We start from the raw sequence: 13,189 nt of genomic DNA on the forward strand, positions 1-13,189 counted from the left end.
GGATTTACAAATCATTAATGCAGTAATAAAGAGAACAGCTTAATAGAAAATTGAGCAATTATTACTTTTTAATGGATATATGCTAATTAGGAAACCGAAAGTGATGTCCCATCAATTCTTGTTTGTCCCTATTTGAGGGGGTATAAATACTGGATACCCCATAGGATACCCCATAGGAGCTAGGTCATCCCTTGAAGAAGTCCATGATACGGACGAAACGCGTTGGAGGCTCCTACTCTCTTCCCACTCATGAACTTGCCATTTTTTATCAGATAAGCAACTACTTTTATCCCTTTTTTATTCTGATAATTTTATAGCCATTTTATATGTACATTGTTTGTGTTTTTTATGTATTTTATCCTTTATGTGAAAGGATATAATTGTTGTGTCTGATTAAAATTAATTTATATATTTTTTAAAATGAAATGTTTGCACTTTCATTAATTTGCACTTTAAATTATTGATGCACCTTTTGCACATGTTTATGAATTCGTGTTGCCATTAATGGTGTCATTTATTTGGGGGTTTTTATTAATGTAATATTAATTGCACTTAGCACTTTAGGTGCGCAGTTCACTTAGCACTTTAAATTATATATTTTTAGATTCATATATATACACAAGGTTATGTAAGCACATAAGGCGCTCTATTCCAGATCCTGTACTTTATATATATTATATTTTATTTATTTTTTTATTTGACTGTTCGGCCTGCAATTGGAGTCTGCTTCTCAGAGCCAGTCTGCTGCAAAGGTCAGCCAGCTTTTAGCATGGATAAAAACATACCCACAAAGTAATGACGTTTCCAGCAAATCGGCAGCTCCTGTAAACGATAATACACAACATCTAAAAGATATACAGATCATTTAGGTGTGGACAAGCCCTGGGGGTGACATAAACATTCTATAACAGCCGCATTGTTAACATGCACGCATTTCAGGAGCTAGAAAGGTGACAAATGACAGTGCCGGGAGCTTACTGCGCACACTGTAACCTAGATAGAGACCAAAGCACATTGTTCTCTCCCCTGCTGTACCTACACGTGCCCAAACAAAAATAAGCCAAAAGCAGGTATACATAGATGGGAGTGCGTCACTCACAAAACATCTCTTACGTAACACGCGGGCCGTGTCACATGCCTCTGTCTGATATTTAAAGTTTTAGCCCAGCGGGGAATATGGCGGCACCTACTGTAACGTAAATAAATGCTACATGTAGATCGGCTAGGTGTTTACATAATACAACTTATTCCCAAGTAAACATTTAAAGCAAAGCAGGAAAAAAATATATAACTTAATAGAAGATGGGACTTTATAGGCGACACTTCCCAAAAGGACTTTTATATAAAAAATATACATATTTCTAGTATATAAACAGATAAAGGGGTCTGTAAGCAAGTGTAAGCCAGCATAGTTACATCGCATGGGATTTATTAAACGTTTACACAAGTGAGCCCACATAAGCTTGTGAAATTGAATAACTTAGAATGCATAATAAGCACTAAATTACAGAAGGGCAGACAGATATATTTCAAGGGTCCCCATTGCCCAGTTTAACCTTCATAAGGCAGCACATTGCTAGTAACCTCTAGAATATGGTAAAACAAAACATGACAACTTTAGATTCCCTTCATGTGTCCACTGTCCAAAAGCACACTATGGGCCTGATTCAGAGCCGCTCGTAAGCGGCCGCTCGTTCGCTCCGAGCGATGTTTGCCCAACTGCGCATGCTTACGGATCGTTATACGCATGCGCGAACCAGTCAGTGCGGTCGAAATTCATGTGCTCGCAAAATAGCGAATGCCTGCTAATTTGAGTGACAGAATGAGGCGTATGTGGGTGGTAACAGGGGAAGGTGCTTGAAAACGGGGAGTGGAGATCCGATCGCAGGCGTGCTTAAAGGTCAAAACGGGCGTTTTATGGGTGTGCATAATTAAAACAGCAGCGTCATTGACCACGTCACTGGGTTATTTTATAGCCAGAACTGCTCGCAAAATTGTGGTAGCACAAAAACCAACCACAAGAATAGCGAGCAGTTCATACCCTGGTCGATGTACTCGATTAATCTAATAAATAGCGGACATGACGTAGGATGCTAGCGAGTGGCACTGAATGAGGGCCTAAGATCACACAGATGTGAATTCGTCTAGGTCCAGACACTTTTGAAAGCACCCGTCTCATGGTGAGACGGGTAACAAATGAACCGACATTAATGGCAAGACAGCCTATTTAGCGGTCTAGAAATCTATAACATCACCAAAAAAAAAAAAAGTAGGCTGCATTATTTATTTCCTCACTGTAGTTGCACAGTTCCTATACGAAAGCTTGCAGTCTTCATGGGTATGGGCCCAGCAACTAAAATGGCTGTTTCCGCTGTGGGGCAGATTCATCAAATCTTGAGACAGAGATAAAATGGAGAAGTTGCTCATAGCAACCAATCAACTTCTGACTGTCATTTATCCAGCACAGCCTGTAAAATGACAGTTAGAAGCTGCTTGGTTGGTACTTTATCTCTTTGATAAATCTCCCCCTGTGTGTGAGCAATGGGCAGAGTTTAACACAGGTTGCCCAAATTTAGGGAACCTCTACAGTTAAAGGGACAGAGGGCCTGATTCAGAGGCACTCGCTCTGAATCAGGGCGGGTTCTATGTTTGTTTGTTTTTTTCGGCCTCCAGGCCGCTCGCTAAGCTGTGGGCGGCCTAGCAATGGTGGCACTTATCGCGACCATCGGGCTTGTGAGGAGACCCTGTGGTAGGGTCTCAGCACTCGCAAGCTCGAGTGAACTTCCCGCTCTAATAGAGCAGGAAGTCCACTACTGACATCACGAGTGATGTCAGTAGGGCCGCCCACAAACACCAGGGGTTCCCTTAGGGGAACACCTGCATTTGTGCAGCCACCCCCCCCCCCTCCCCACCTACAAAACGGGGTGAGCTGTCAATCAACATCGACAACCGCCCCGTCTTGTAGCGAGACCCGTTGCGACGAAGCTGCCGTCACAGTACGGGTCTCGCACATGCGCACGCCAGAGGCGGCGCATGCGCAGTCGGGGACCATTGACCCGCTTGCGAGCGCTGTGCGCTCGCAAGCAGATCTGAATCAGGCCCAGATACCCTTACCTATGTCCCCTACAACTCCCCTCCCCCATTTAACTCTCCTGAGCTCACAAGGTCACCAGGTTGCAGCATGCTGCCAGTATTGACATCTACAGTGTGAGAAAAGAGCTGTTTACACTGAAAACCAGTTGGGAGCCCTGAATACAGGCTCAGTAGATATGGACTGAATGCGGCGTTGAATTCAGCAACAGCCACCTATCCGGGTCTGCACTCACTACACCCCCTCCCTGTCCGTCTAATCTGAACACAGAAAAGCACACAAGTAGTGTACACAAGTTCTGACCTTAGTGGGCTACCACATCTAGACGGGAAAAATTAAGGTTTTTTTTCTTTATTATCGGATTTTGAGTAACCTTTAAGTATCCGATAGGATAGAGGGTTGGTCCTAAAAACCATCGAACTATAAAACGGATACATGTGGATCATTCAGATACCTGGCCACATAAAAAGAACGCAATTAATAATAAATTCATTATTCTTTAGAAAAAAAGGAGCAGTGCGTGGAAATGTCATTACACTGAGGCTGTCACACAAAAAAAAAAAAAAAACAGAGCCTCAATTGAAAACTTCCTGCAGCGAGAAGGCTGGAAATGGAGACCAACAATTAATTATGAGCACTTTAAAAGGGTTGTGTCACACGAGCAGGTTTCACTCTACATTTAAAAGTGCAGCATCTAATCCAAGGGTGGGTAATAAGCCCCCCCCCCCCAGCTGTTGTAAAACTACATATCCCAGCATTCCCTGTCAAAGTTTTGCTATTTGGCCATGCTGAAACTGTTTCAGGGCATGCTGGGATGTGTAGTTCAACAACAGCTGGCGGGACGCTCATTGTCCACCCCTGGATCGCTCCAAATGAAGAGAATTATAATTTCTATGAACAAAAAAGGAGAGAAAGTCACACTAGCACATTAATAGCTCGAGCAGAACGTTTAAAGTACCAAATAGAAATCCTATACATTATATTGCACTACGCAGAGCATTGTATGCGCTCATTATAATGTGGTTTAATAAAAGTGATGCTCTGTCCCATCTGCAATGAAATGTCTCTAAATCTGGGGAGACACTAACCTAAGGCTACAAACTGTTGGACCAGAGAGTGTATAAGAAAATAAATCAGAATCAGACACTGTTCTGCAGATCCTACAACACGATTACTGTGACTGCAGAATGCTATACGGCACCTTCACGTCAGGATATATTGACACAGTGCATAACTAAAAGCACAGTATTTGCACTTCTGTCGAGTTGTCCTCTAAAACGGTCATTATGGTGTCAGAATTCCAGACTAAAATAATGTTACTGTAGATTTATCTTGTTTATTGTACCATCCAGCAAACAAGCCACACGCACAGTTCTGTCTCAATGCAACTGGCTGTGTTGTTAGTCTCTATGGCCGGGATGTACTAAAGGAAAAATGCGGTAAAAACCCTGTTTTCGGGGTTTTTACTGCATTTCCATATGTACTAAGCCCCGGCCGCACTTTTATCGGTGCAGAGGGTAAGCCAGAAAACCCTGGCGTTACCCTATAGAAGCCTATGGGCTTCTTACCGCACCCCGCTCCCGACGCTTCATCGTCGCCCAGCGCTTGCCCCCACTCACCTGCTCTCCATGGTCGACGGCTTGCGCTCCTCCTGGGTCCTCCGCTTCTTCCTCCTAATCTTCTTCCGGGTGAAGGGAGGAGGAGGGAGAAGGGCGGAGGGAGGAGCCCGGGGTTTCCTGTACAGGTGACCAGCAGGAGCTCCCGGGGCTCAGAGGGGGCGGGGTCCCACGGAGACCCTGTCACCCGGCATCGGCTGCTTCGCAAAGGGCAGCTCTTATCGCAAGAGCTGTCTTTTGCGATACTAATCGCATATGTTAGCACATATGCGATTAGTAAGGTTGCGGTGACTGGCGAAATGGTCACCGCAACCTTAGTACATCCCGGCCTATATCTCCAATACTGTACATGGCTGCGGGATAGATTAGTACTTTATAAGTGAAGTACGACAATATAGTAGTTATCTTATTACACATAACAATAGTACAATGACTGTAAGGTGACAGAACTGTGGTCAGAACTGTTTAAACACAAAAAAACCCACAAAAAAAACAAAACACAACAATGAACTACATATGACCCAGACAAAGATGAGGGTAACTGTATTGACATCTGGTTTGTATCGGGGTGAAAATGCGCCTTGTGGCGGCCACGCCCTCTGAACATGTGGTGTAATGACATCACAATGAGGGGGTGAGGCCAGTCCGGATGGCACTGTGGTAGCTTGCCGCCTGGACAAGAGATGCTAAGACCCCGGAGTGTCCGCTGCCTGCTGCCATCTTCTGTGCCCCACACAGGGCCACCTCCAGGTCTACGTGCACCCTGTGCAAGATTTTTTTAAGCATAAGGGTACACAGATGAGAAAGACACCGGTAGCCCATTCTTATTGGCCATTTGCTTTTGGATCCCTCTAGCCAATAGTACGCCATACTGTAAGCGTCACGTCTGTTTCAGATCCCATCACAGCAGTCAGTTCAGAACTCTTAAGCTAGGTGCACACTTATAGCAGGTATCCACTTAGCGATATACAAACGTTTGTATAGCTAGTGATGTGCCTAGACTGAACGTTCACTCATTCAGTCCCGGCACATCCCTCATTCCCGCACATGCAGAACCTGACGAGATAGTCAGGTTGACCAGCATGTACGGGCGATGTCGAAAGCGACCCGCGGGCAAGCGCATCGCGGGTCACTTCCGTCCAAAACATGCCCAATGCATGCGCAATTTGCAAGCGATTGCACGATAACAACATCGTTATCGTGCAATCGCTTGTTTAAATCGCTAAGTGGATACCCCCCATTAAGCGACCAAGCAGCCGGCCGGCCGACCAACCGACCGTCCCGCTGACCGAGCAGCCGATTTGATAAGCAATACACACTTACCAGTCGGCCACTCGATATGTCTGTCCAGACATCAAAACTGAGCGCTGCATTTAAATTTCCCCACCCAGCTGTGATGTCCGTAACGACGGTTATTGTGCCCTGTGTACAGGTGGTCAGCGGCTGCACCAATATATCAGTAGGATATATCTGCATCGGCTGGGCTGCAGGGCTGACCCGATATATCTGGGAACGACAGATCACAGACATCGTTTGTACGCACCTGCTGATACACTATGCGATATGTCGTTCTTCGGCGACATATCGCACATTGTATGCCCGGCCTTACTGTACTTGTCATTTTTATTAGGGCTATTGCAGGAAAGATGGTCTTTGGATTTTTAAACTGATAAACTAAGGATGTGGGAATGTATGTAAGTCAATACATTTCATATATGGAAAATGTGACTTTTGCAATAATGACACTGTCGTGACAGCAATCCCATTATGTATATGACACTTCATTGTGTACGAATAGGATAACGCATCTCTCCCATTTACTACTAATACTGCCAAGCCACTGACAAAAATAACAATCCGCATCGCTACTTTTTCTGTGCTGCATAAGTATAATAAGTGTTCATCTGACGCATCATAAGATACATGCAGTTCAACATATTCACTCTTATTGGTCGATTATCTTAACACTTACGTTTGGGGCGTAAAACTCTACGAGGCCCTGTATGTCGGATCATTCACCTCCACTCGTACATAATAGGATATTACAGATCCTACAGAAATTCAATTTTAAGGCAAAAAGTAGGGTGCTCTATACAGTACGTTAAAGTGATCTTAAATATTGCTATAATCTTGTATACGGTACAAGAGATAACCTAATATAACCTGCAATGCAGGCTTCTGTAATGTGAGGCTCCCCGGCCATCCCATGCCAAACACTAAATAAATACAGCGTTACAAAAATAACAAGGAGAACCAGGAATTATCTGTAAAACTAAACACATACTGTGGTGACAGGTGCATATGTGGGTGTGTATAATGTCTGCCGACATACCATACATAATATAATGATGTGTATTGTATGCAGCCAGAAACAAGAATGTATATTACAAAACTGAAAAAATAAAAATCCACTTTTACAAGCACAAACAAAATGAAAACTGATCATTTATCTGGACAAAAACACTAGTCGTGACCGTCACAAATCACGGAAAATAGCAAGAAACCACGAAAAGGATCTAAAGTGCCCTTTAATGAAGTAAGTCTGCAATTCGTTCTCCTTTCCTAAGTCCATAGCAACCGAACTCCAGCCCTGCACCCAATACATGGAGACAGGGGGGGGGGGTCTGAGGGAAAGGGCTGATTGGTGGGATGGCACAGCAGCTTCTGATTCCTTAATAAACTGTGATTGACAGATGTCACACTCAACTAGACACAATGCCAAGCAACACTTAGCACTGAGATGGTTACTTAAGTTGCAGAAGAAGATGCACAGACCAAAAAGGCAACATGTATCATTTTAGGATTACTAATGTATACATCAGCTTTTATCCATAGCAACAGCAATCTTCTGCAGCATATCAGGTTTGTAGCAGCTACCCAGTCAGAGGAGGGAGGGGGGAATCAGCTGCCCCTACAAGCAGGGCAAATTCCCAGCCCTATGCAGACATCCTATCCTGACACCTGTTTAGCTATATCCAGACACCCACCCAGGCACAATCTGATCAGCTGTTTCTTTGTGGCTCCCATTGACTTGCAGCACAGACACAATAAGGCAGACACAAGCAATGATCAGTGGATGTGCACACAATGCTGCCTTCACTTCCAGACAGATAAATCCACCTTTACATGAAACCAGCAGGTTTACACCTTGCACTGACATTGCAAACCCCAGTGATCAGCTTTATGTTCCTGTCGGTAGATGGGTGCATTACAGGGCAATGGCAGATCTCATTGCAGCTTTGTGCCTGCAGATTGCAGCAGTGAGGGGGTTAATTGCCCCCTGTAATCTTACCTTCATGTCACTGATGATGGTCTGGAAGAGACCTCCCAGAGCACTGCACTCCTTCTCTATCACAGCCTCCATTTTCAGGATGAAGGGGGGGGGGGGGGGGGTGTGAGAATCCACCAGGAGCAGCAGTTAGGAGCCCACTGTACAGCAGCAGAAGACCCCCTTGTATGGTTATTTTTCTCTAGGCAATCACTCTCTCCTCCTATTCACAGACAGAGAGCCAAGACAGGGATGGGCTGTGCGACCCCCAGAGCAATCCTTCTGCATGCAGCGCAGCTCAACCTGGTTCAAAGGTTCAGAAGCCCCCCCAGCTTATGATCCTCCAGGGCAAGATCCATTGCTGTTCAGCGGGGAGGCATGGTCCGGGTTTGGAAAGCAGAGAAGGTGAGAACGGTCAGGAGCACACAGGGATCTGTGATCGGAGACCTGTGACTGCCATGCACCACAAATGCACAATGATCCCTTCTCTGTGTCAGGCTATGCACTGGCTGCTGCTGCTGGCTCTTCCCCTTCCGTCGGGATGATAATAAGCCCCGCACAAGCGCCCCCTGCTGGACGTCCTCAGAACTGTCCATTTGCACTATTGTATTGCCTTGTGCCTGTACTGTATGCAGGGGATCTATGCAGCCACCTGCATGCGTTGGCAATCGCGTCTCCTCCATTATACATTTGTAATTATATTTTTAATTATTCATAGAGTTAACGAGAATCTAATCATATTATCTATTTGCAATTAAATGTGAACAAGTGCCCCCGTTTATTCCACATAGGATGGATGATCCTAGTTTCCACACAACAGATGGAAAAGCTGTATTCCGGGCCTGATTCATCACAGATCGCTATTGCGATTACGCACACAGGGCCTGATTCAGACCCGCTCACGAGCAGGGTTCAAGGTAAGTATTTTTTTTTTTAATAAGCTGCACTACAGGGGCATTATTATGGGGGCATGGACATTACCACAGGGGCATTACTATGCGGGCATGGCCAATACAGGGGCATTACTGTATAGGCACTATAGGGGCATTACTATTGGGGCATGGGCACCACAGGGTCATTACCACAGAGGCATTACTATGGGGGCATGAGCACTACAGGGGCATTACTGTATGGGCACTCCAGGGGCATTACTATGGGACCATGGGCACTACAGGGGCATTACTATGGGGGCATGGGCACTACAGGGGTATTACTGTATGGGCACTACAGGGGTATTACTATGGGGGCATGGGCACTACAGGGGCATTACTTCGAGAGCATGGGCACTACAGGGGTATTATTATGTGGGCAAGGGCATTTCCACAGGGGCATTACTATGGGGGCATGGGCAATACAGGGGCATTACTGTATAGGCACTACAGGGGCACTACTAATGGGGCATAAGCACTACAGAGGCATTACCACAGGTACATTACTGTGGGGGCACTACAGGGGCATTACTATGGGAGCATGGGCACTACAGGGGCATTGCTATGAAAGCATGGGCTCTACAGGGGCATTACCACAAGGGCATTAATACAGGAGCATGGGTACAACAGGGGCATTACTGTATGGTGGGCACTACAGGGGCATTACTGTATGGTGGGCACTACAAGGGCAATACTATGGGGGTATTAACATATGGGCTTTACTATGGGGGCATTACAATATGGGCACTACTACAGGGGCATTACTATATGGGCTCTACTACAGGGGCATTGCTATGGGGGCATTATCATATGGGCACTACTACAGGGGCATTACTATATGGGCACTACTACAAGAGCATTACCTCAGGGGGCATTACTATAGGGGCACTGATGCAGGGGGGAATTACCAGGGGGGGCGCCAAATTACTGTCTTGCCCCTGGTGACAAAAATCCTAGTTTCGGCCCTGGTGGTCACCCACAGCTATGTGAGCGGCCGGGAGGCCGCTCTAAAATCAGGAAGAACGGCCCTGATTCAACGCTGTTTTAGAGGCGTGTATAATTAACAGGCAGCGTCATAGTACACGACACCAGCCATTTTTTCCTCAGTTTTCCTCGCAATGCTTGCAGTAAAAAACAGCTACCACAAGCACTGCGTTCACATGCGATAGTGGTCGATCTTCCAATAGATGACTTGGGGCCTTGGACGTCTCTGCATATGATAAGGGGAGTCTGCATACACAAATTGAACGCTCGTACCGGTAAGATGGGCGTGCTTATTCCTTGGCTCCCCGCCGCATCACTTTCAAATATTTGCATACGCATCGAGCGAGTGTACGCTCATAGCGACCGGGTCTGAATCAGGCCCTGAGTACGACCATTTCCCTTGTTATCAGTGTTGGTTGAAATTCTTGGTATTTGTTCTTATTATGTGTGTAGAACAATTGCGAAGTGCTACATCTCCAGTTATATTTGCTGGCTGCAATCCTTAGCATGGGGCCTATTCATCGAGGTTTGGGTCAGTTATACCTGTGGAAACAGTAAACCACAGGTTCTCAAACTCGGTCCTCAGGACCCCAAACAATTCATGTTTTCCAGGTCCCCTCACAGAATCGCAAGTGAAATATTTATCTCCACCTGTGGATCTTTTAAAATGTGTCAGTGAGTAATGAGTACACCTGTGCACCTGCTGGGTGACCTGCAAAATGTGAACTGTGCGGGGTCCTGAGGACCGAGTTTGAGAACCACTGCAATAGACTATGCATGTTTTATGTAACGGACCCATTCACTATAGTTGTCCCAATGTAGACTCCATCCGTTCAAAAGCTCCATCTTCAGACAACATTAGCCCGTGAGTCCCGCTCCTTCCCGTGCATTGGCAGAACGGGTCCTGCATCCTTGCACGCTGTGCTCCCAAGCCACAGCATGATTGACATGCTGCGGCCATTTGGGGGCATGGCGGTGTCGGCGACAGGGACCTTTTGCAAGCTTTGTAGGCATGGCCAAGGTACCTCCTGGCTCGGACAGATCCCGACGCCAGAAGACCGGCAGCAGTGAAGATCCCAACAGGTAATTAACTAACCCTCACCCCTAACCCTCCTGGGGGGGTGCCTAACCCTAACCTCCCCCCGGGGGTGCCTAACCCTAACACCCCCTTCCCCTAGTCTAACCCTACCGGGGAGGTGCCTAACCCTAAGTCCCCCCCCCCCCGGGAGCCCCAAACCTAACCCTCCCCCCCGCGGCTGTCTGCGCCCGCCGCCCGGCTTACCTTCGTTCAGTATGCCGGGCATCGGGCTCCCGGCGTAGGGGTAATGATAGGCATCAGGATTTTGACGCCTATCATTAGTCCCCTGTCGGGATTGCAGAGTCAGCATTTCAACCGTCGGCTTATTGACTGCATCCCCGGACAGAGGAGATCCGCCGGTCATTCTGAGTAAGCTGAGGCGATGGTGATCCAATGCTAACTCTTTGGACGCAGCACTCGGATTTGCAATGCTGTCAGGGGCATCTTTTGTCCTCAGCATTAGAATATTAGTTGTACGGTATTGAACAGCTGCTTCCCTGCCGCTGTGCCATACCGTACACCTCTGCAGTGCACACGGCTACTCTTGTGTTCTGTGTCTATAGGGGTCTATGGACCTCATTCAGAGCCGCTCGTAAGCGGCCGTACGCTCGTTCCGAGCGATGTTCGCCCATCTACGCATGCGCAAACCAATCAGTGCGGCCGAAAATCGTTTGTTCGCTATATAGTGAATGCCTGCTATTTTGAGTGACAGGAGGAGGCGTATGTGGGTGGTAACAGGGGAAGGTGCTTGAAAACGGGGAGTGGAGATCAGAACGCAGGCGTGCTTAAAGGTCAAAACGGGCGTTTTATGGGTGTGCATAATTAATACAGCAGCATCATTGACCACGTCACTGGGTTATTTTATAGTCAGAACTGCTCGCAAGATTGTGGTAGGAAAAACTAACCCCAAGAATAGTGAGCAGTTCATACACTGGTCGATGTACTCGATTAATCTAATAAATAGCGGACATGACGTAGGATGCGAGCGGCCAGGGGGCGTATTTTTCAAATAAACGACTGCATGTTTTGTTCGCTCGTCCAGACATAGAGGCGGCAACAGACCGCAAAGAGCGAACGGTTCATTTGAATAGCCACCCCCTTTTTCTGAACGAGCGAGCGCTAATAGCGTCCGGCTCTGAATCAGGGCCTAAGTATGAAGCTAAGAAAAAATGTTCTCTGGAGTTTACAATTCAGAAAGGGCTTTTCTCAGTTTCTTGTACCCTATCAAAAGACTAAGGGGCCCATTTACCAAAGTATATTTGAAGTAAAATCCCAGAAAACACCCATTTTCGGGGGTTTAACCTCAACTACTAAGTATCCCCCGTATGTATGAAGGAGGGACCACAGCAGGTACCGATACCTGCTGCGATCTCCCATTGCCGCTGGCAGCCGCCTCCCCCATAGGTTTCTATGGGGGATGCGATGCTGCTAAATTTACCAATATCCGGAATGCGATGCATTCCAGATATTAGCTCCCGCAGCTAACGCCATCTGAAGCGGCATTCGTAGATTTCGTAGATTTCACAAAGCGATCAGTGGCGTTACTGGCATGCCCTGATCACATTGCAAAAGCGATCATTGATAAATGGGCCCCTAAGGGTCTGATTCAGCATGGACCGCAACTGCTAAAGTGTGCGCAGGTGGCCGATTGTTATGTACTGCACATGCATCGCAGTGTGCAAAGGCATCACTGCGATCACGCAGACCATGGAGAGCCTTGGGGGGTAGTCAGCAGAGGGCTGGTAGGCGAAACGCAGGCATGCCTGGCTATTTCAACGCCGTTGCATGGGCGTGCATAACTTACCCTCTGCGACGGCATAGGCAGCTTGTGTACTTACTTGTGTACTTACTGTGTACAACGGAGCTAGCAATTTCTGAGGAAGGTCTGACATGATATACGTAGGACTGCAAGGTATTACGGGTGTGAGATAGTGGTAGTGGGCGTCTCTATGCTGGCTGTGCGACGGCATTGCGATGGTAGTCATTAGCATATTTTCGCAGCGGGGCGTTGTGCGTAATCGCAGCAGCAATCGCAACTGCGATTCATAAGGAATCAGGACCTCATTCAGAGTCGGTCGTAAGCGGCCGCTCGGTCGTACGCCTAAAGATCGAGAATCAGAAAAACACGGCCGGGCGATCGCAGCCAAAGTGACGCCCATACATGAACAAAGCACATCCTCTTATCCTCTAGCTAACGAGTGATAGCAGCTAGCGATCGAGTCG

The 13,189-nt window shown here is 46.9% G+C and overlaps 1 protein-coding gene across 6 annotated transcripts in view; it reads right to left on the bottom strand.

The window, feature by feature from the left end:
* The window catches only part of MTSS1 (MTSS I-BAR domain containing 1), a 178,028-nt gene extending 169,552 nt beyond the window's left edge, over positions 1–8,476 (bottom strand). For all 6 annotated transcript variants that reach the window (XM_088442262.1, XM_088442259.1, XM_088442261.1 and 3 more), the window contains exon 1: positions 8,000–8,476. In XM_088442262.1, coding sequence (XP_088298388.1) covers positions 8,000–8,071 — 72 coding nt within the window. In that variant the 5' untranslated portion in view covers positions 8,072–8,476. The remainder of the gene's footprint in view (positions 1–7,999) is intronic.
* Between the last annotated feature and the right edge of the window lie 4,713 nt (positions 8,477–13,189).

The sequence above is a fragment of the Taudactylus pleione genome, unplaced genomic scaffold (genome assembly GCF_031769625.1).
Source record: "Taudactylus pleione unplaced genomic scaffold, aTauple2 ptg000306l, whole genome shotgun sequence".
Taxonomy (NCBI): Eukaryota; Metazoa; Chordata; class Amphibia; order Anura; family Myobatrachidae; genus Taudactylus; species Taudactylus pleione.